At 45.8% G+C, this 21,970-nt stretch overlaps 1 protein-coding gene across 1 annotated transcript in view; it reads left to right on the forward strand.

Moving 5' to 3' along the window:
* The first annotated feature begins 366 nt into the window (after positions 1–366).
* Positions 367–21,970, forward strand: part of PELI2 (pellino E3 ubiquitin protein ligase family member 2) — a 184,047-nt gene continuing 162,443 nt past the window's right edge. Inside the window, exon 1 of the mRNA XM_058566991.1 lies at positions 367–624. Within this exon, the coding sequence (XP_058422974.1) occupies positions 548–624 (77 nt within the window). The 5' untranslated portion in view covers positions 367–547. The remainder of the gene's footprint in view (positions 625–21,970) is intronic.

Genomic DNA, 21,970 nt, shown 5'->3' on the forward strand with positions numbered 1-21,970 from the left:
GCCAGGGCTGAGGACCCTGCGCTGTGAGTTTGGAGAAGGAGGCGGGAAAAGAAAAACAGAGCTGCTCCTTTAAGACTTCCTTTCCCTTTTACTCTATGTTTACATAACACGGGCCGGCGGGCCGCGGGGCCCGAGGGGGCGGGGCGGGGCGGGGGCGGGGCGGGGGCGGGGCGGCTCCCACCTGCCCGCGCCCGCGGCAGCCCCGCGGCCCGCCGCCCCTCCCCCGCCGCCCGCCCCTCCCTCCCTCCCTCCCTCCTTCCCGCGGGGCTCTGGCGGCGGCGCTCGGCGCGGGCAGGTCCCCTGCTGCCCGGGCCCAGTTGTTGCCGAGTCCGGCTCGCGGCGGCCGCGGCGCGCGGAGCTCCGGGGAGCCCGGCAGGGCAGCCGCGCAGCCACGACGGAGCAGCCGCGGGACTGGCCGCCCCGCGCCCCCTTCGCCGCCGTGCCTTTCCCCGGCGCACTCACCCCCTTCTCGGGATGGGATTGTAGCGGCGGCGCGGACTCGGCGGGGATCGCGGTGGAGGCGGCGGCGGCGGCCGAGCGGGGCTCCATGTTTTCCCCCGGCCAGGAAGAGCACTGCGCCCCCAATAAGGAGCCGGTGAAATACGGGGAGCTGGTGGTCCTGGGGTGAGTCCGCGGCTCCCCGGCCCGGGGAGCTCGGGGGCGGGCGGCGAGCGCCCGCATCCCTGAGCGGGGCGGTGGGGCGGCTCGGGCGCTCTCTGGGGACCGCCGGGCGCCTGCGGCGGGCGCGGAGGCGGGTGCCCGGGCAGCGCGCGGGGCTGCGGCGGGCGCCGGGACGCGCTCTCCGCGCCGGGGAGCTGGCGGAGCTGGGCCGGCCGGCGCGGCGGCGGCGGGGACTGGGCGACCCTACGCCCCGCGGGGCGCGGCGCTCGGGGACCGAGTCCTCGGCCGTACCGCGGGGAGAGGGGCTCGACTTCCCCGCGCGCCCCGGCCGCGGAGGGCGGGTCGGGGCCGGCTGAGGCGCCGCCGTCTCAGGCAGCGGGCAGTGTCGCAGGAGACCCCCACTTGGCGAAGCCGGGAGGCCCGCGGGACCCCCGGCCCCCGAGCGCGGCGCGGCGGGCGGCGCTCAGGACATTGTGTCGGGGCTGCGGCGGGCGGCCGCAGCCCCCGGGCAGTGACCTGTCTGTGACCCGGGCGGGCCGGCGGCGGGCTCCGCTCCGGGGCCGCATGTCCTCCGTGCTCCGTCGCCGGCGCGGCCTCGCCGACGTCCTCCGGCGGCGGGTGCTCGCCCGCCTCGGCTCTCGCTCCGCTGTGAAAACCACATTTTGAAGATAGTAATTATCTGCAGTCGTTAGACGGCAGCAATTAGAGACTTCTTCTACTTCCCGAGTTTCCTTGTGACATTTCTATTGTTTCCCTTTAATAATCCGGGGGAGAGGCTCCGCGGGATTAACGCGGGCGAAGCGGGCGGTGGAGGGGGCGCGGAATGGGGGACCTCGGCAGAGGCAGCAGCTTGGGTTTGGAGGAGAAGGGGTTATTTTTGACTCTGGATGTGCTACTCCTGGGAACCGCGCGTTTGTCCTTGTCTGTTGACAGACCTGCATTCAGCACCAGGTCGGGGGTGCCGATAGGCAGGCTTAGCACACGTCTGAGGAGTCGCGGGTGTGGACGAACTCAGGGAACTCTGAAAAGCGTGTTTAAAAGTAATTTTAAAGAAGAATTTTTAAGAGAAGCTTCTAGGCATAGTAGAGCTCAAAGTCTAGCCCTCCTCACTTTGTTGCTGTAGTATTAAGTGGAGTACTGTTGGAAGTGTCTATATCTTTTGAAGCAGTTTGCAGATAGGCGCTTTTCTCACTTGCATCTTAATTACACATTAGTTCAAAGACAGATGTCAGGGTTCACTGGAAGGAGGAAAGAATGACAGGAAAAAAGCCAGATTTGGCTTGTCTTATGTAACCTCAGCCCAACCTAATTTTGTGGAGTTTGGTTTTGTTTGTGTGGCTGGCTTCAGAATATGTTTAACATTGTGAACCTGACTCGGAAGATTAATTTATGCCAGAATTTTATTTGTTACTTCCTTTTGAGGAAATCATTATTGAGATGTTTCAGAAAAGCAGTGTGTGAGTGGGCCTGGAGAGGTTTTGTGTTGGTAGCTGGAAGTGCAGGGCATTCCAAAGCTGGGAAAAGGATTTATACCCTGGATTGTCCTCTGATCACAGGCTTACCCTAAAGCAGGCTATGTAAGTACATTGCTGATTGCACGTGCTCTATCCTTTACCTGATGCTTTTCTAGGAGACAGAGGGTGACATGGTTGGCACGCACTTAATATTTTGGGCCAGACACTCAGCAGCTATTTGTGCACCTACAATGTGCCAGCACTGTTTAGGCATTGAGAATCCAGCCATGAACAAGGAGCTTTCATTTTAGTGTGCAGTGGCAGGCATAAAGAGAAGGAAAGATGTAAACAGATGAATAGTGAATGACAAGTTCGGGTGTTACCAAGTTCTCAACAGAAGTGGGTTAATTTGGAGAATGTCTGCTCCATGCAGGTATTGCTTTCTTTATCCAGGAGATCAGGGAACGTCTCTCTGAGGAAGGGGAATGTGAGTTGAGAACAGACTGCTGAGAAGGCTCCGGTCTGGTTTCTGAATGCTTGAGAAGAATTGTGGTCTTTCTTTTTTTTGGAGAGTAGGTTTCTGACTCCCTAGCAATTTTAACACATTGGAGAATGCAGGGGAAAGAGTGAGAAGGTAGGTAGACTTTAAAGAGACCCTTATTAATTCATATCCCACCCTTAGGATTCGAGACTGTGCCTTTCCTCTTAAAACAACAGTAACAATCAAAAATTAATATCAACTTTGCATGTCTGATCATTTAGGACATAAATATTGGTAAACAGAATTTCTAGTAGATTTTCTTGTTGGTAAAATTAATCTGGAGATCTAAAAATGCCAAATATTGATATTGATAGAAACTTTTAAAAAATACAACGCTTTTTGTTTTTAGCTGTTGTGTGACTGTCCTTTTTGTTCTCTTTCGAATTTTATAGTAAAATGTTGCTGAGAAATCCTGTAGAGTAGACTGAGGAGCTATATATGTATATATGTAGGTATCTCTGTGTGTGTGTATATATGTCTGTGTAAGGAGCTATATATGTATATGTCTATCCATATACAAATACTGTGCTTTTTGATATGTTACACAACATTAAGGGAATTGCCAGGTAGTTAGGATTTTAGTAGGGTCATCACTTTCTTGGCAGATCAGTGGAATTTAATGATTTCATGATTCTAACCAGTGAATGTATCACAGCCACAACTCTTTGCTGTGCCCATTACATAGTTGAAAGTAGAGAAAGTGACTGGTCTAACTGTTGGGTCTTTTTTGCTATTTATTTTGAACCTGCTAACAGGTCAAAGTTGAAGAAGTGTGTCAGGATTTGAGAGGCAGTTCAGTGTGCTGGGGAGAGCCTGAAGGTACAGTCAGGAGATCCGCATTGAGTTCCTGCTTTCTTGCAGACTGGCTTTGTAGTTTGACTTAGTCCCCCACCCTGTCTCAGTTTAGTAGGTAGTCGTCAAGGGCCTTCCTGGTCTCTACCCTGTCACACTGTTCCTTAGCTGAAATGTAGAAACTGTATAGTTGACATATTCTAGGCAGCCCGGCGTGGGTTGATTTTGTGTATTCTTGAGGTGATGGTGCTAGAATTTGAACGGGAACTGTGTTTTAATAGCAGAAAAGACCAGAGATATGATTGCTTTTCATGAAGTAGATATGTGCAAAACAGGCTTGGTGTTAGGTTGTACATGAGGGTGTTCAAATTTGGTAAAACTTTCTGTTCCAAGTTTAAGAAAGACAGTGATGTTTTGAAATTAAGCTTAGGAGGCTGAAATAGCCAGCATCAGAAGAGATAACCTGATGAAAGAATTTTAGAACTGGAAGGAGCCTAAGAAGTCAGGTACATGTTCAGCCCTTTTATTTTACTGATGAAGAAACCAAGGCTCTAGGGGGAAGGAGAGTTGTTCAGGATCATAATTGAGCTGGATCCCTACCCTGCTGTCACTAAAGGGCAGATCCCAGCAGTGCCGTTGTTCCTCGAAGCTTCCGTGTTTTTGTCCCCTGCATGAGGGGAGCCAAATCCTTTTCTGGATTCAATGTGAAGCCTGCAGTTCTCTTGCTGACTAATGGCCATCATGGTTTTTGGAGAAATACTGCTTACTTTTAGTTCCCCTCACCTCACAGTGGAATGGAGTTTGGCTCCATTCCATTTTGCAAGGCTTTTTCGTTTGATGCTTCACAAAATGTATTTTTATTGGCTCTCTCAACCAAGGCTTGTTAACCTAGGGTCCACAGATGGAATCCAGGGAGTCCTTGAACTTGGACAGGAAAAAGAAATACATCTTTCATTGCGCTGTACGCAAACTGAAATTTAGCACTTCACTCAATGTTGAGTATGGGCAACAAATAGACTCGCTGCTGAATTTGTTATTTAATACATTAATACAGAAGTACATATATTATTGTATCACAATTTAAAACTATCTTGATAACTAAGTATAATGGATTTCACTTGTAATCGTTTATCTTTTATTTTATGCATTTGAAAACCTTTTTCTGAGACAGCTCAGTAGGCTTTACCAGACTGCGAGAGGGATCCTTGGCACGAAAAAGGGTTAAGAACCTGTACAAATGAAGGTTTATAAATATGACTGAAAAATGAAGTATTTTAGTGGAAACTACAAAAGGCCAGAGATCCGGGAGGGCAGCCTTTTTCCTTAGATGCTGCAGCATTCTATCAGATAAGACGAGGAGGACTGTTGCTTGAAGAGTTTATGGACTTTATTTTTTAAACAAGCGGCTCCTGATTTCTCTGTGCTGTTTCTGTCTTGACCTTGGCACTTTGCCCACCCCTTGGTAGTAATAAGAAACCTTGGAAAAAAACCAATACTTTTCCTTTTCTCAGCCTCCTCTCTAATTTGGGCCCAAAGACATCAAACACTAGTATCCTTTATAGACTAAAAGGTCTTTGAACTTTTTTTTTTTTAATAGAATCTTTGCTGTCACTCAGCGTGTGGGGCGATCTGTTTGTGTGGAGGGAGTGTCTAATTCTGTAGGCTGGTAAGGCCATGAGGTTTCTGGCTTTGGGTTGCTATATTTTCCTTTACTAACTTTAGTCTTGCTTGGAGTTTGTGGCTGTCTGTGTGGTTTCTCGTCTGGCTTTCTCAGATTTATTTGTTTCTCTCTTTAACACACCAAGATTGAAACCTTCATTCGGACTTTTCATTTTTGGTTGTATTTCATCATGTGATCAATATTTGGGGATGCTTTGTATAAACAGAAATAAAACCAAGTTGATTCAGGTCCCAGCAACTTTACCAAACATATTTTATCCAAAAGATAAAACACGTACATACAAAAGACCAGAAGAACCAAAAACATACCGGTTGCTGTGTTGGAGGGAGACCAGTATTGTCACATCAGGGCCGTGGTTTTATGTCTGCTGTGCTGGGATCAGCAGTGGCCGCCCTGAATTAAGTCTCTGGGACAGTGGGTTGACTGTTGAATAGAGATGACAGCAACTTCTCCCATTGGTATGGGAGAAAAATAACTGAAAAGGAATTTTTTGTGTCTTTTAATTTAATTAGTTTCTCCTGGGGTTGCACAGAATCTATTTTATAAAAAGGAAAGTGATGGTAAGAATGATTAGTTTTTACTGAGCTTATTGTCACCTTCATCTTCTGGAAAATAAAATAATGAGAGCAGAAGATGCTTCGTATTTCTTAGTTTTGTCTAAATCAGCTATTCTCAACCACTGTCTGAATAATGATCAGTTTTGAGGTACATGGCCAGTAATTGATGATAAGTAATAAAGTGTGGATCTTTCAAATGATTCTGAGATGGCCCTTTAATAATGTCGTTTTTCACCCACTTGAATTCTGATATGTTTTCTCAAGTGGGAGAGAAAGAGGTGGAGTTACATCAGGCAAGCCAGGAATTGGTTCATCCAACAAATATTTATTGGGAGTCCGCTCTTCCAGGCACAGGGGAACAGCTGGACGTGGCAGATAGGTTCCCTGCCCTTGTGAATCGCGATCTTATTCTTGTCACAACCCCTTAGTGAATAGCCATTACTGATAGACCGTTAGTTTATTTACTCTACAAATATTTAAGCATCTACTACTGAGGGATGCAGTGGTGAACAAGACAGGTATGGTCCCTGCCTCTGCAGAGCCTACTGTCGAGTTGGGGAGATAGAAGGCAATTTATAGAGATAAGCTATGATGGGGACACATTAGCAGGGTCACCCAGCCCTGTGCCAGGATGAGAAGAGGGTGGTCAGGTGGCGGCGAGAGGGAGAGTGATCCAGGAAGAGGATACACAGTATTCTAAGACCAGAGGTGAGCATGCATGCCCCTTTGAAGAATGGAAGAAAGCCTGATATGGTTAGAAAAGAGAGGTTGAATGAAATAATGTTAGAAAGGAGGATGGGGGGCAGGTCATGAAGGGCTCATAAACTATTGGAAGAATTTTGGACTTTATCCTAAGGGCATGGGAGACTGTAGCGGGGTTTTCACCTCTGAAACAAGTGTGGAGAAAACACTTCTGCAAGAAGGGGTGCAACAGGGGTTGGGGAGACGCTGAGGCTGGAGCCCGTGAGACAGGCAAGAAGCTGTCTTGGTTCCAGATTCTGGTTCTTGTGCCGCGTGAAACCTAGTTGCACGCCCTGCCCAAAGTTGTGTGTGACTGGCCATTCATTCAGTGACTTAAAAATATGGACTGAGGACCAGCTCTGCTCTAGGCCCTGTGCCACGTACAGTAGCAAATGGTCTAGACAAGCAGCCTGCCACGTGGAGCTTCCCGTTAGTGAGAGAGATGGGCCAGCACACTGGTAGATACAAAATTTAACTTCAGAGAGTGCTGTGAGGACAATAAAGCAGGAAAGGGGGAAGAAAGTGATTGAGTGGGCAAGGTGGGGGACTAGCACCGTAAAGTGCTAGGGAGAAGGTGGTGGGAGCCCTTGTAGACGGAATAACCAGGAAAAGCTTTTCTGAGAAAATAATCCTGTGTCCTCTGAGAGCCCCCAACTTTTTCAATTTTTATTGACTTGTTTCTGTTTAACCATCCTGAGTGGGTTCTGCTCTCACAGCCAAAGGATTCTGAGTATTCTATTAGTTAAGGAGGCAAAGTATATACACAATTTACCAAAGGGAAAATAGAAGTGTGAACAAATACAAGGACATATATTCAACATCCCTCAACACGGACGTGGTTCATTCTGCTGTGCAGCCTGCCACGTGCCCAGAGTGGTAATGGCATTTCATTCGAGTTCATTGCAACTATCTGGTCTTCCCTCCAAGTCTGCCCCTTGAGGGCAGGGACCCCGACTTCCACCGGTCTTGGAGTGCCAGGCACACCTTTTCTGGTGCATAGTAGGTACTCACCGAGTGTCTTGGAGGAATGGATTTCTCTAGCACACAGAGGTGTCTCGGGCTCAGTCAGGGGTTCTTGATTTGGAGGGAACACGCGGATTCTGTAGCACAGCTCCAGTTTTGTAAACAGTCCTCCCAACCTGAAGGGCCGGTTCAAGGCTCCCTGTGATACTAAACACAGACTTCACTGACATCAGATACTCCAGTCTCAACTTTTGTTTGTTTTTCTTTTTTCAGTCACCTGACAGTCGTTTTGTCACCTGCAGAAAGTTTTGCCTTGAAGGGAAGCCGGCCATCTGTTCGGGTTCCACCAGCTGCTCTGAGCCGCATTGCAGTGCACCGCGGTGGCGCTGAAAGGCTGTGGTCATTAGTGCCTGTTAATGATGGCTGGAAATACTATGCCATAGAAGCTTCTTGGATGACAAACCTAGTAAATATGTATCAGGGGTATTTTCAATAGCAGGTTTAAGACTATTGCAAGTCATTCTCAACCGAGGTTTTATTTCCAGCCATCCACATAATGCTTCTCACTCTCAGACACTTCACTGTTCCCTGCTTTTCTGCTCATGCAGAATCTGTTTCTAGGATAAGAATCATTATTTCAAGCTTTGTCCTTCTGTTCTAATTAGTACTGGTTTAATAGCATCCAGCCAAAGCAGGCAGTTGCGTGTTTGGCTTCTAGGCTGTCAGTATAAAACGGCTGTTTACTACCTTACCAGGAGCCTCTGAGGCCCCTCCTCCTCTCCGTCCACACCTAGCCTTGTCGTGCTTGCTGCTGCACAGTTATGGAACACTCGGATTCTAACCAAAACTTGTGATGGGTGAGCAGTTAGGGTTTTCTGGAGCACTTGATTGATTGATTGATTACCTTGAGGAAAGGCCCTTTCTGTACAAGGATCATAGACACAAAGGGGTATGCTTCACATCAGATCCCAGAAAATTCCACAGGCTGGGTCCTTGCTGTAGTACATGGGATTACATTATAGTTTGGATGCTTTTCTTATCACACGCTCTTGGATGGCATTCAGAATGGAATCTGTATTCTTGCTCTATAGCTACGTATAAGGTCTGCAGGACAGCCACAGTTCATATAGCTGTACTGTGTTTGTCAGCAGTTGATGCTTCTCCTAGTTTTTGACATACTTGAACAATTTCCCTTTAATAAGCATTCAGTTGGTTGGCCTTTTAAGCCATCCAGTGAAGGAACTGTACCTAAAGGCCATGTTATTGAGGTACACATGACCCAGCTTTCCCAGTTGGTCTTGCAGGCAGTTGGAGATCAGATAGGAGAACTCAGGGTTTTGACTTCATGCCATATTCTTCCCCTGTAGCCTTCAAATATGGCCAGCAATATTTAAGTGTGTGCATGCTGGACCTCCCATCAGGAGGTGAATCCCCTCCTCGGGATCTGGGCTGGTTTTGTGATTTGCTTTGACCTGTCTGTGACCACTTCGCAGAAGTGAAGGTTTGTGACTTGGATGTTGCTTTAAGGGTGTTGTAGCTTCCGTTTTTGTCCCCTGTATTACTTTGCTGGGGTGGCCGTAACAAAATACCACAGACTAGGTGGCTTAAACAACAGAAATTTATTCTCTGACAGTTCTAGAGGCTAAAAGTCCAAGATCAAGGTGTCAGCAGGTTTGGTTTCTCCTGAGGCCTCTCTGCTTGGCTTGCAGATGGCTGTCTCTTGCTGTGTCCTCACATAGCTTTTTCTCTGTTTGTGCCCATCCCTGGTGGCCCTTCTTTTTCTTACAAAGACCCCAGTCATATTGGATTAGGGCCCACCCATATGACTTGATTTAACCTTAAAGACCCTCTCCAAATACAGTCACATTCTGAGGTGTACTGGGGGTTAGGACTTCAACATATAAATTCAGTCCATAACATAGTCCATAGCCTCTTAGAAGGCAGCTGCCATATAAAGATGTCTGACCCCCCTGCTGGAGAGACTAGCTCTGGTGAGTGAGAGTTTGCAAGAGGGGAGGAGGCCCGGCCAGCCCCTAGCCATTCCAGCCACGCAGCTGAGGCAGCTGAGCTGTGACTGAAGCCATCTTGGATCCTTTGGCCCATCACGCTGCCCCAGTGCACACCATATGGAGCAGAGATGGGCCTTTTTCATTGGGCTCTGCCCAAATTAAAGAATTGTCAGTGCCAGTTGTAGTTTTAAGCCACTGTGTTTTGGGGTGTTTTGTTACACAGCAATAGACAACTCCAACACCACAGTACTACATTTACCACAGTGGGGTTCAGTTGTCAGATCTGACTAATGTGAAAGAATTCACTAAGTTTTTGTTGAGTTGTTTTGTTTCCTTTAGCTTATTGATTATTTTGGTAAGCACAGTTTCAGCCTTTTAGATGAGTTATTTCAAATATTAAGTACTGTATGATCTGAAAATCTTAGCTAACAAAAGCATTTGTGGAACATCTTTATCATGTATAAGTCATCTACGAGTCCCTTTGCATTCGTTAATCTCCATCATCAATATTGTCTCCTGAAATTCATTGAGAGCACGGCAGTTGAAGAATGGTCTAGCTTAGCTGAGAAGTGTGCTTCTGGTGGCCTTAAACACAAACTGCTTTAACCCAGGACAGCTCATGCATGACACAGATTTTCAGGCTGTTAAAGGCCCCCTGATATGAAATAATAGAACTAACTGAGATTTGAGTGGGGGAGGTAATCTGTACTAGCATCCTGCAGGTGCAGGGCGATGAATGGGCCAGAAGAGTGTTTTAACACTGCAGTCGGGCGTGAACTGACAGGATGAAAGCTCGTTTGTATCGGTTGCACCTGTCTGTGACTGTCAGCAGTAAGAAGTAGTACAGTTCCTGAAACACTTGACATGTCTCGTTCACACTGAGACCACTTACATGCTGGGGAAGAAGCAAGCAAAGGCCGAAGATCGCTCTGGCGTGGCGAGTGTGGGGGGCCAGCGTGCTCTCTATAGAAAGAGCAAGTGTGACAGCCACCTGCACGGTGCTCAGGGTGGAGAGAAAGACCTTCAGGCGTACGATCCACCAGGAGCGCCTCCAAATTGAGCACATTGCTATAAAAAGAGAGAGAGAGAAGATTCCTGCAGTAGCTGAAGTGAATGTTAACTTCTTAAACTTCCCCAGATTCTGTTTGGGGAATTTTAACGTTTGCCATTTTTAATCAGAGGGACTGAAACATTTAAAATTATAACTTTTGCATTCAAAATTTATAAACTAAGTGTAAAAGAAATTTAAATAAACTTCCAAATGAAGGTGTTGTAAGTTCGTGGCTTTTTATAATTCTGTAGTTTTTAAAGTTTAAAACTACATGAAGACTTTTGGGATACCAAATATATAGATAGATCTTACCAAATATATAGATAGATATATTTTAATGCATGTGTATTCCGGATGGATATGTTTAAATAAAAATGGGATCCACTGTACATACTAGAAATTAAGTAGTACCTAAACACACACACTGAACATTAACACTCAGTAAGTGTGAGATGATTCTCGTATTGTTGCTACTTTGATGAGGATGATGACTTCACATTTAGGAACCACATAAGGAAATGCCCTCCAGGGGCGTACCCTCTAAGGGCAAGACAGAACTTAACAACAGACTGCGCCCGGTCTAGAGGAGGGTGGATGGAGGGAGCTGTCATTTCAGGTGCTCTGTATGCCAGATTCTGGTGGGTGTTTTACTTCATCAGTCCCAGGAATTAGATTTTATTATTTGGGAAGTGAGGCTCCAGTTGAGGTCTCCCACCTGGTCAGTGCAGAGCCTGATTTGAAAGTAGGTCTGGATTGCTCTGAAGCTGGATTCTTCCCATGAGGTGAAGGTCAGAGGCATGTGTCTTGCTGAGAGATGGGGACGGGTGTCGTAGAGGAGGTGGCCTGTGAGCAGAGTTTTGAGGGGTGACCTGGATTTTTATAGAGCAGTAGTAGTAAAAGAGTGGGGTTATGGGAACCTTGAGGGATTTGGCTGGAGGCTGAAGTACTTGGGGAATGAGGTGAAATTGGAGTATGATCAGCTGGTCAACAAATTCTTGTGCTGGGGATACAGTGGGTAATCCCAGAGTGGGCCCTGCCTTCATGGAGCTCAGAGTCTATCAGGAAAGAGGGACTTCAAACAAATTAAGCCTGGCAGGGTGCTGCCAAGACGTACAGGGCTTTATGGGATGTACTGTAGGGGACAACACTTGTTTGTGTTTGGAGGGAAGGATCCTGTTTAAGCTGAGATGGCAGGGTGGGTAGGACTTGGCTGAGGGTCCTGAGGGAGAGAGCAGTGTGTGTGAAGGCCCGTTTACAGGTTCAGAGCCGCGAGACGTCCGTGAGTTTGGAGATTAAGGGGCTGGAGGGCCAGTGTAAGGAGAGAGACTCGAGAGGACGGGCGGCCTGGGCGCTGTAGGGATTTAGGCCTCCTGGATCCGGAGCCGGGAGGGCATCTCGAGGAGTTACTCTACGGGGAGGTGGCGCACAGTTTCGGCCTTCAGAGTAGGTGAGCTAACTAATCCTAGGACTGATCTTATTTGATATCTCCAAACATTTTCTCTGTTGTCCTTCATTGCCCCCACCTTTGTCTCCTTCCCTGCCAAGGGACAGTGGCTCAGGCTGGGTCCAGCCCTCCTCTGTGAGATGGCGATGGTGGGCTAGAGCCATCATTCATTCACTCAGTAGTGTGTTCTGGAAACTTGTGCTGGAACTGATGAATGTTTTTGGGTCGAACCCCACCCCACAGAGCAGTCAGGGATCAGAGAACCTTTCGGCGCTCAGCCAGTTGTCCTCCGGAGCCGTGCTGTCCCCGAACGCCCGAGAAGGACCTGCAGCCCCCGGCCCTCCTGCCCTGCCTCCGAGGAGGCCGGGTGTGCAGACCCTCCAGTGAATCACCTGGAGGGGATTATTGGGCGCCCTTCCTCCAGGTCGTTAGTGCAGCCGGGCTCTTGGCTGTCTCTCGCTGAGCTGTGCCAGCAGCGGAAGTGTGGGGACAGGTAGGACTGGCATTGCCCGTACAACAGCCCCTCTGGTGGTGACTGGGTCCTGTTGCCGGGGGAGCGGAGCCGAGCCGAGCGGCGGGTCTAGAGTCTCGTGATGTTTGCGGTAGGTGCAGGGTCTCGGATCACTGCCCTGCTTGCTCGCCCTGCTGCCCTGCTCCTCTGGTGCTGCGTCAACCTCTGCCTCATCTTCAGGGCGCTTGGCTCCTTTTCAATCGCAGTGGAGGTCCCTGGTCAGAAGCCCACAGTTTAAAATCACCATTGAAGAGGAAGCGTCGGGATCTGAGCTTTTCCTTTCTTTTTTTTTTTCCTGCAAGGATGAGGAAATTCAGCTAGGCTGTTGCCACTCAGCGGCTGGGTTCCTTCTCTCTTTGGGGGAGGTGCACGGAAAGCCGGTGCAGGGGTCGTGATTGATGGTGGGTGTCTCGGTATCCTGTATTGAGTGCTTACTCTTAAGTCAGGTCCAGTGCAGAGTGCTGCTCGTGCATGACTTCTTAAGTTCTGATCGAGGCGGGTGGGCACCATCACTCATCATTGCATAGATGAGCCACATGAGCCACATGTGGTGGTTGAAAAACTTGTCCAGCATCGCTGAAACTGCCTGTTATGTGACAGAGCTCTGATTTGAACCCAGGCCTTTCTGATGCCAATACGTTGTTTGTAAATCCTGCCTCTACTGTGTGTGTGCAATTTTGCACCCTGTTTATTTAGTTTTTAGTCATATCCTTTCCGTACTGAGTAGTCTCCTTAAACACAGTGACAGGAAACTTCATGCAGTGAAGTTATTAGTAAGGTTAATTTTTTTTTTAATGTTTACAACTCACTTGAACTTTTTTGGGGAAATTACCTACGGATGTGCTTTGCCCACTTATGTATCGTGTTCCTAGTATGTTTTCCAAAAAAATCAAATGTGTGACCTCTAGGGAATAAAAACACGAATCCTCCTCCTGTCTGCTTTCTTACTTACCTGAATATGGTACAGTTAGATTAATGCTTCAAGGAAGATGTCTGTCGTAATCCAAAATAATCCAAAGTTCATTTCTCTAGTTTTGAAGCCGATTCATTGAGTTAGTCTTCGTTCCTCGAGAAAATCTCTCTAGTCTCAGTTGTGGCCTGCACCCCTGAAATCTTTTTTCTTTTGCTATTGTTGGTGATGATTTCAGCTATCATTTGTATTTGTTTATAGCCTGGAAAAGGGGCTTCAGGCACTTCTCTTCTCAGGGAAGTCTTTGCTGGATACTAATGTCGCTGCATGTTGACTTTTGCTTTCCTGTCTCTTGTTCCTCCTGTTGGTATTGATTAAGAGAAGAGACCTTCGCTGCGTCTCTCCAGCTCCTCACCAGCAGCACTTAGAACGGCGTGTGCTGTAGCTGCACTAGGTTAGCTGATCCGAAAAGCGGAGGCAACAGCAGTCCAGGAAGAGTGCCTTTTATTTGCTTACTCTAAATGTTAACTTAGACCAGATGCCAACTTCAAGGCTTTGCTGAAGCAGTTGACTTAGACCCTTTTGGAAGCTGGCGGAGCTTGGTGCTTTACAGCTTCAGCCTTCCCTTGGGGGCAGTTAAGCCTTTTCAGTTATATACGCGGTGAGGGGTCCGCGACCCAGAGTTTCGGAAAAAACTCTCTTAACAAACAGGTATCCTCAGATATCAGATGGTCAAATGCCAAAGGACACATGCAGCATCTTGATAAGCAGTATTAGATGTTCTGTGGGCAAGAGCAGAGACTTGGAAGCGCTGCAGGGAAGTAATTCAATCAGGAGGTTCTGATAATGTAATCAGCTATACAAGGGTGAACCCTGAGTGTTCATGCACACTAGAGTGTCCTTCAATTGAATTATTGTCGTATAGTGGTTGTCTGCCCATGTGCTACTGTTTTAAATATTAAAAAATAACACAACTTGCTTTCTCCCCAGATGAGAGAGAAAAGACACAAATCTTCATCACCTTAGTAATTTGCTTGCCCTCGTCTCCCCACCATGACTGTCAGAGCTCATGTTTCGGGTTTATTAGTTGGAAATCCTGTCCCAGATAATTAAGCATACAGACTCGGCGTTGTCGGAGAAATAAAACTGCTCCTCAATTGTGCCGAGTGCACAATTGCTGTGGTGGCAAGCCTACAGGCTTCTTTAGCTCCGGGGGGGACCACGTGGAAGAGAAGAACCCAGGTCTTCAGGAGCAGCTGCGTAGAGTTGCTTCTCCTTTCGTAGGTAGTGATGACGTCTGAGCAGAGGGACTCTCCCCTTACTGGGTTCTCCCAGCTACTGTACAATTGACTGACTGTAGGAGGGGGTAAGAACTTGGGGTCCCTTGCATGGTATGAGAGGCTTGCAAGGGGACCCAAGCCCCTGCCATATACCAGGTGCTCCATTTCAGCAGGCCTCAGAGGACATGATGTCATCCCCATTGGAAAAATGGGGACATGGAGATGCTGGGGGATTGAGTGACTCCTATGAGCCTGCATAGTTAGTAAAGGATTTTGAAGTTCAGGAATTTGAATCTAGGTCTCAGATTCTAAAACTTATGTATATTCTACTTCTCAAAGCCTATAAATCTTATAACATCATCAGTAATAACTTTTGATAACAATCTGAAGGGTGTAACTCTTAATGTTTGGCGTTAGGTTCTGAAGTTGTGATTATAACAATAGAAATGCTGGCGATTTCCCCGTTGGACTGGCTGGGATGGGGCAGACAATGGTGAGGGCGACAGCCCTGTGGGGAGCCCGCCCCTCCTCACTGCGTGGTGGCTTTGCCTGCCTACACTTCCCTTTATGTTCCGTTCCTTAGGGCCTGAAGGATGCCTGCCCCTGTTTTTCCTGTTACCTCCATTCAGATCAAATTTGGACAATAGAGCTCCACGCCCTCAGGAGGACGGCTCTCCGTGGCCCTTAAAGCTCAGTTGAACTGACTCTTTCTCTGATCTAATTGGGTTTTTTATCCAGTTGAATACTCACCCTGTTAGTTACCGTGAATTGCTACTCTCCGATTTTGTTTGTGTAATTCTTTGACCCAAATTTCTGCTGGAGTTAAACCGCTTTTAAGTTACGTGTCATAGATTCTTGTAACTTCTGAATGCTAGCGCTAATCATTAACACTAATCATTTAGCTTTCCTCTACTGATAAATTTGTAATTAGAAATTTTTTTAAAGCAGACTGTTTATATTCAGGTAATATGGAATTAATTTAAAAAGCTGTATGCTAAAAAGATGATGTATAAAGAATATTAATGAAAATTTTGAAAGAAGGAAGAAACATCACCCATGATGCTGATATTATTTTCATATTTTGCACATTCACTTTGTTATTGGTCCATGTACAAAAATACTTTATATACTTCATATACATAGGATATGTGCTGCTTTTTAAAGTAATAGCTAACTGACCTTCATTTTAAGAGAATTTGATTAATGCTAGAAAAACGTTTAAAGTAAGCCAAATATATTTTTTCTTTATCAGAGCAGATATGTTAATAGGTTATCTAACACAAATTCTGTTTTTTTTTTTTTTGAGGGGGCATTTGCAGCATCAAGAATTGCCCTGTGATTTCTAAGTTCTCTCTGTTCTAACTGGATATATGGGAGGAGGAGAAATACAGAAATGTTATCCACTGTTTGAGATCTTCAGAAGTTCTCTGAAAGACTAGTATGTATGCTAAGGGCATGGCTTCTAGAAATAAGTTTCTTAGGTACTCAGAGAAAAGGATACTTTGAAGGATACTGAATTCTGTACGTGAAATGCTCAGTCAAGCCCCAGATAACTTACTTCCTCGCCCTGGGGGCCTACTTTCCAGCCTCCATTATGTGTTCAAAGAACTTTCTTCCTCTTTTCTTCTTCAGTGCTTTTGCACATGCAGTTCCCTCTGCCTGCTACTTCCTTGCTCACCTTCTAGGATTTAGCTCAGGTGTCATGTTCAGCATGGTGCCTTTTCCTCCAGCCAGGAGCAGTTATTTCTAGTGAGCTCTCCGTGCCTTGTAAATATCTCCTCCTTAAGGAGCCCCCTCGGCCTGGGTCTCACTCACCTGTGCTCTGTCCCAGCACCTTGAGTAGTACCTGCCACTTGGTGGATGGTCAAGGATATGGATGGAGAAATGCTGCCCTGGAAATATGAGCATTCTAATGTGGATGGCCCCTCCCCACTTTTCTTTGCTCCGTGCTCTGGTTTTTGAGAATAGATTATTTACTTTTAAATAGGTGTTTATTTTATTTATATATTTTTTATTAGCTTCCTAAAAGTATTTGCCTGTTTGCGTCTTCCAAGGTGAGTTGCAAAGTTCTTCAGCACGTAAACATGACGGACCCTCATTGACAGCGGACTCTTTGGCCCTGAAATGAGATGGTGGTGAATTTAAAATTTTGCTTTTCAACTAAGAAAGAGAAGGCGTTCAAGTGGACGAGTGCAGGGCTGTGGTCTGAGGCTGCTGGTATTTCCAGCTGTAAGTGATCTTAGCAGGTAGTATTAAAACTCCCTAGAAAAGTCAACAAATCCAAACATTTTTGACAGTGATAAATCTTTATTTTTACTCAGAATTAGTTGCTCTGGTTTCTTATCTTTCCAGTCTGAAGTCACAGATAAGTATTCCTTCCATGATTTTTTCCTGATATTTATCTGCTGGCTTTTGTGTTTGTATGCCCGCTGGGTTTGCAAGCATCATCTTCTCTCCAACGTGCTTCCTTTGATTTCTAGAGAGCTTTATGCTTATAATGTGTATATGATGTTTCCTGTTCAGCCAATTTCGACGTGTTCTTTTTTCATGTCCCTACTTGGTATTGGTGGACTTTTTCCCTCCATCATACCATGTTGAGTACAGCTTGTTATATATTTGAAGCAAGACAGCTGGGGTACCCTGGAAGCCAACTTGAGTTTATTTTTCACTCCTTTTCTTTCTTTTAAAAATCAATATCACGAGGAACCAGCAATCTTGTCATTAACTCTGTTTCTTTTGCTGGAGAGCACTGTGTGTAGCAGGGAAATATGAGCTGCTTTCTTCCCCGGTTTTCTTTTCCTCTGCTGCCCCCTCTCCCCGTAATCCAGTTTCCCTCCCTGCCTTCAGTTTGTAGAATTCTCCAATGAATGTTTATCTCCCTTCTCCATTCCTACTCCAGTTCTTATAAGAATTATAATAGATAATGAAATGTCTAAAATTCAGGTTATTCATGGGATTTATAACAAATTAAAAGGAAAATGTGATATTAAAAAAAATTACTTACACAGAGAGCGATGTGGTGGTATAAATTATACTGAATTAACAAGATTCTTGTTCTTCGTGGTGTCTCTGCAACCCCAGAACTGTATTCTAAATATCAAACATACACAAATCTGGTTCTGTGAGCACGTGTGCTGCCTCATGACTGGCCGATAAGTAGAAGGGAGGGGTTTGCTTCTCAGTGTGCACAAATCTTTGGGGGTGAGCTGCAGTCCGCATGGTTTATGAATTGTGGTTTTGTAAAATGGCTTGATGAATGTGTTCATTTAGTTTTGACTGGATTATAATAAAAGACTGTCTTAAGGCGAGTATTTCGCTGATTATTTTGCCTTGTAGATTTTCTTTCTGGTGTATTATGGGCACCTGCTCTCAATGAAAAAATGATCAAGAAATTGTAGATATTTTCTCAATGTGAGAAGTAATGTTTAGGGATGGTAGCCCAGAAATTTTGGTGGAATGTTGGTTGATGAGTCAGTTTATTACTGAAGATCTGTCTAAAGTGAGGTTTCTCCAAGAGCTGACATTTTGGGCTTTCTGTTATATATGTGTTAGCTACACGTGGTGACCATTATTAAATTGAAATTTATTTTCTGATAGAATATCTTTCAAAAGCTGGAACTCTTGTCTCTTCTGGACCAGAAGTAACTGGGTAAGAAAAAAAAAAAACCTGAAAATTTAGCCAGTAGATACCACCCTCAGTGAAGATCTCAGTTAAACAGAGTGCTTTGGGAGTGTCATACTTATGGACCATCGAAGTTTTAGATTTAACTGATGATTAAGCAGAAATCTCTGTGGAGGATTTTTTTAAAAAAAAATTACAGTTCATGATTCTGTTTTTCCAAATATAATATGCGGAGTCTACTTGAATCTTTCTTTGATGGGTTAGGCTTGCTTTGTTGATCCTTCTGAACGTTAGTTATCATTGAATAACAGTGTAAATGTAGAGAAAACTGGGACCCAAGGGAATCCTCGGAAATCCTCTTCAAACACTGTATTCCTATAAATAAAATTTTAAAAGTGAAAATCATGTTAAAGGTAACTTGGCTCTCTGTAAGGGTGGTTGTAGGGAAGGTCTTGCTGCTGGTCAAGGGTTCCATTGGTTCGTTCCAGTTCTGCGTTTGTGGGTTTTTGAGTATCTCCTGGGTGGTGTGGTGGAGTGTCTTGGGTCATGCCCAGAGGCTCTGGATTTAGATAGTGTGGCAACACAGTAACGTATTTGCTTCTGTGGAGCATGTAATTTAGAAGCATCACTGCTAACTGCCAGGTTTTATTTTTAACCTGTTAAACTGGTGGTTTCTCTTAATGCATTGGGCTGTTGAAAAAGAGATAAAATCAGAGTTTCAGCTGAGGAGAATTGGGTCCAGAAAGCAAAGCTAGAGATGTCATATATGATATATCATTCTGCAGGGCTGTTCAGTTAGAGGGATGCCTTTTGTTTAAATAAGAATAAAAATAATAATTGACTACTTGAGCCCACTGATCTTGGTAATTGTTACATCTGATGTAATTTGTTTAGTGCGAAGTGTTTTTACTTGATGAGTAAAGCATGGAATTTATATGGGACACCTGCCAGTGGTCTCACTCTCAAGTTGAATGTGTGTCTTTCTTCTCTGTCTTCTCCTCTTTCTCCTTCCCTCCCTCTTCCTCCTCCTCTTCTTGTAGGTGTGCACTCTGAGACCATTCCTTTCCAGGGACACTTGGCAGTTTGCCTGTGGCGTCTTCCTCGAGGAGACTCATGTGGAGGAGTACCTGCTAGTGTGGAATTAGTCTGCGTCCAGCCGTCCTTGCCTTCTGGGTAGAGATGATGGTGTCATGCCACCTGCTCTCTGGTCCTAGATCAGCTGGGGAATGTGACTGGGTGTTAGCATCACAAACTGAATTTCACCCACCCAGTAGAAACTTGTTTTCGTTTACTGGCTGCGCTAGAGGTGAGGTCATCAGGTTTATAGGGAAGAGTCTAAGATGGGGTCTGTAACCTCTTTCCAAAAGAGGTTTATGGCTTCTCCTTCACGTAAGAATCCCACAGTAACCTCTCTTTCCTTGGGAGAGACTGTTGGGTATGCACAGTGAGATGATTTTCTCAAGTGAAATTTGAGAAATTTCTTTTCAGCCATTGGAGTGGGTTATAAGAGAACAAAGAGCTTTTTGGGCCATGTAACAAATAATTGCTTCATGTCTGGGTTAAAGTGGAGGAAAAAAATGAAAACCTGAGCTGCCAGAGCATAGTGGGCCATTGGGTCCCTATCCTTGGGCAGGACAACAGACTCTCCAGGGTCCCTCCAGGGCACCTGGCCCCAGTTCCTGGCCACTCCAGGATGTCTCAGGGGTGAGTCTTCTGCTGGGCACGTGTGTAGAAAAGGTGGCTTTGGGCATGCTTCCCTGTTCAGGGTGTTGAGCAGTATCATTAGTGTGTGAAGAATGACTGCTCACATTCATGTGTGATCTCTAATTTGATCATCAGTTGTTTAAAAACAAGATTGTGTGATACAATTTGAGGTTGATGGTTGGAATTTAAGATCTTAAACTCTTCTGAGTTGATCGAAGTTGCTAGTGTGCCTTGTTTAGGGAGGAAAACGTGGATTCATCTTTGCAGTGAGTTCAGAAAGAGTGATGCTTGGATCATTCTCACGGGAATGTTGCTTGATTCCAGACATTTCAATCTGAAGTGGGGACAGCGAGCTGCTCTGCCCCTGGTTGCAGTTCCCAGCCTACCATCGCTTCTTCACCTGGACACTTTCTGGGAGGCTCCAGGATGCGGGTTTCCCGCGGGCAGCCCTGTGGCTGCCACCTTGGCTGCAGATGGCCACTGCCAGAGGCTGGCCTGTGGCTCTCGAGTGTCAGGCTGCAGAGCGACCAGGCCCGTGCCCTTGCTGCGCCCCCTCCCCACCGCAGCCTTCGTTTATTCCGTGCTTACCAGAGCAGTACAATGCTCAGAAAATTGCTTTCTCCAAGAACCAGCTGTTTTTGTTTAGAGTATTTTTCATGAGGAGGTAAAGGTAACTTCAGGAGTATTCTTTGAAAATTGTACATATAGTTAGCAAAAAGTGCTGAGTCCCAAAACAGTATTTTTATGTAGGTTTTGACACAAAGCACTTATGTTTGGAGTTTAGTCCTACCGTGGAACTCAAAGCAAAAGGCGTTTTCCAGGATTTGAGCATTTCCTGTCTCTGGAATGCCCTGCAACCTTTTAATCAAATCAAAGTGCAAGTGGTTCTGTGGTTCTTTTTGTCTTTCAAAGACTGACAAATATTCATGAATTATTATTTTCTATAATATCTGTACAGGGAAAGACTATGAAATGGCAGCTGTTTAACAGGAATATTATATAATAGAGTATTGGCCAAATTTGAATTTGTAAAGCTCTGACTTGAGAAACTTTGTAAAATGATTTATTTGGCACATTTAAGGAACAGGGAGATCTTGCTGTTAGATGTGACTAATGATGGAATATTAAATTTTAAAGAATTGATCCACCAAGTTAATAATAGCATTTATTTTATTTCTGACTGTAACTAATTTGTGGCATAACTAAAAGATACAGTCAGCAAATTGTTTTCAATATATTGTCAGTCTAGTAATGTCTGTTGTTCATTCATTCAACTAGTTTGAAGTCTCCATAGCATGATTATGGAAATACTTAGTTCATGTTGAAACAATTATTTCTCCTGTGTTGTTGGTGTGTTTGTTTCCTCAGGTGCCTTTTCCCAGCCTGGCTTTCCCTTTTTCCTGCTGACAAAGTTGATGAACATGTGCGGAGGTGGTGAGAAAGAATGGGCGTTGCAAGTGATTCAAGCTGATCCTGCCGACAGGGAGCTGGAGGGATTTTTCTGAATGTTGGCGACACAGTTGCAGGGACAGCTGGGTGGAGGTGAACTCATTGGATAAGCCACAGAATCCTTAATTATCTAGCTGCTGCATACCTAGCTTCTCAGACACCCTGAACGGCAGGGCATTACATACCCAATCATTTTCCTTGGTTGGTACTGCCTGGGGGAGGGCGGGAGAGAGACAGGGAAGGAAGACAAATGGGCCAGGGAGGGTGGGGTGGTAGGGGAGAGACCTGGGGCTGCTGGGCAAAGTGGGACTGAAAAATATTGTGTTTTCTTTGTATTTAGTAGTTTCAAGGTTTGTCTTAATGATGAAACTATATTGAAAATTGATATATCTGTAGTTTGAATGCAATTGCTAATTTTCTAAGCAGAGTACCCTGTAGTTTTTTGTTTAGTGCTATGGTGTTGCAGTGGTTAAGTCTGCGCGCTCAGCTGCGGTGGCCCGGGGTTCGCAGGTTCGGATCCTGGGCGCGCACCGATGCACTGCTTGTCAAGCCATGCTGTGGCGCCATCCCATATAAAGTAGAGGAAGATGGGCATGGATGTTAGCCTAGGGCCAGTCTTCCTCAGCAAAAAAAGAGGAGG

The sequence above is a fragment of the Diceros bicornis genome, chromosome 24 (genome assembly GCF_020826845.1).
Source record: "Diceros bicornis minor isolate mBicDic1 chromosome 24, mDicBic1.mat.cur, whole genome shotgun sequence".
Classification (NCBI taxonomy): domain Eukaryota; kingdom Metazoa; phylum Chordata; class Mammalia; order Perissodactyla; family Rhinocerotidae; genus Diceros; species Diceros bicornis.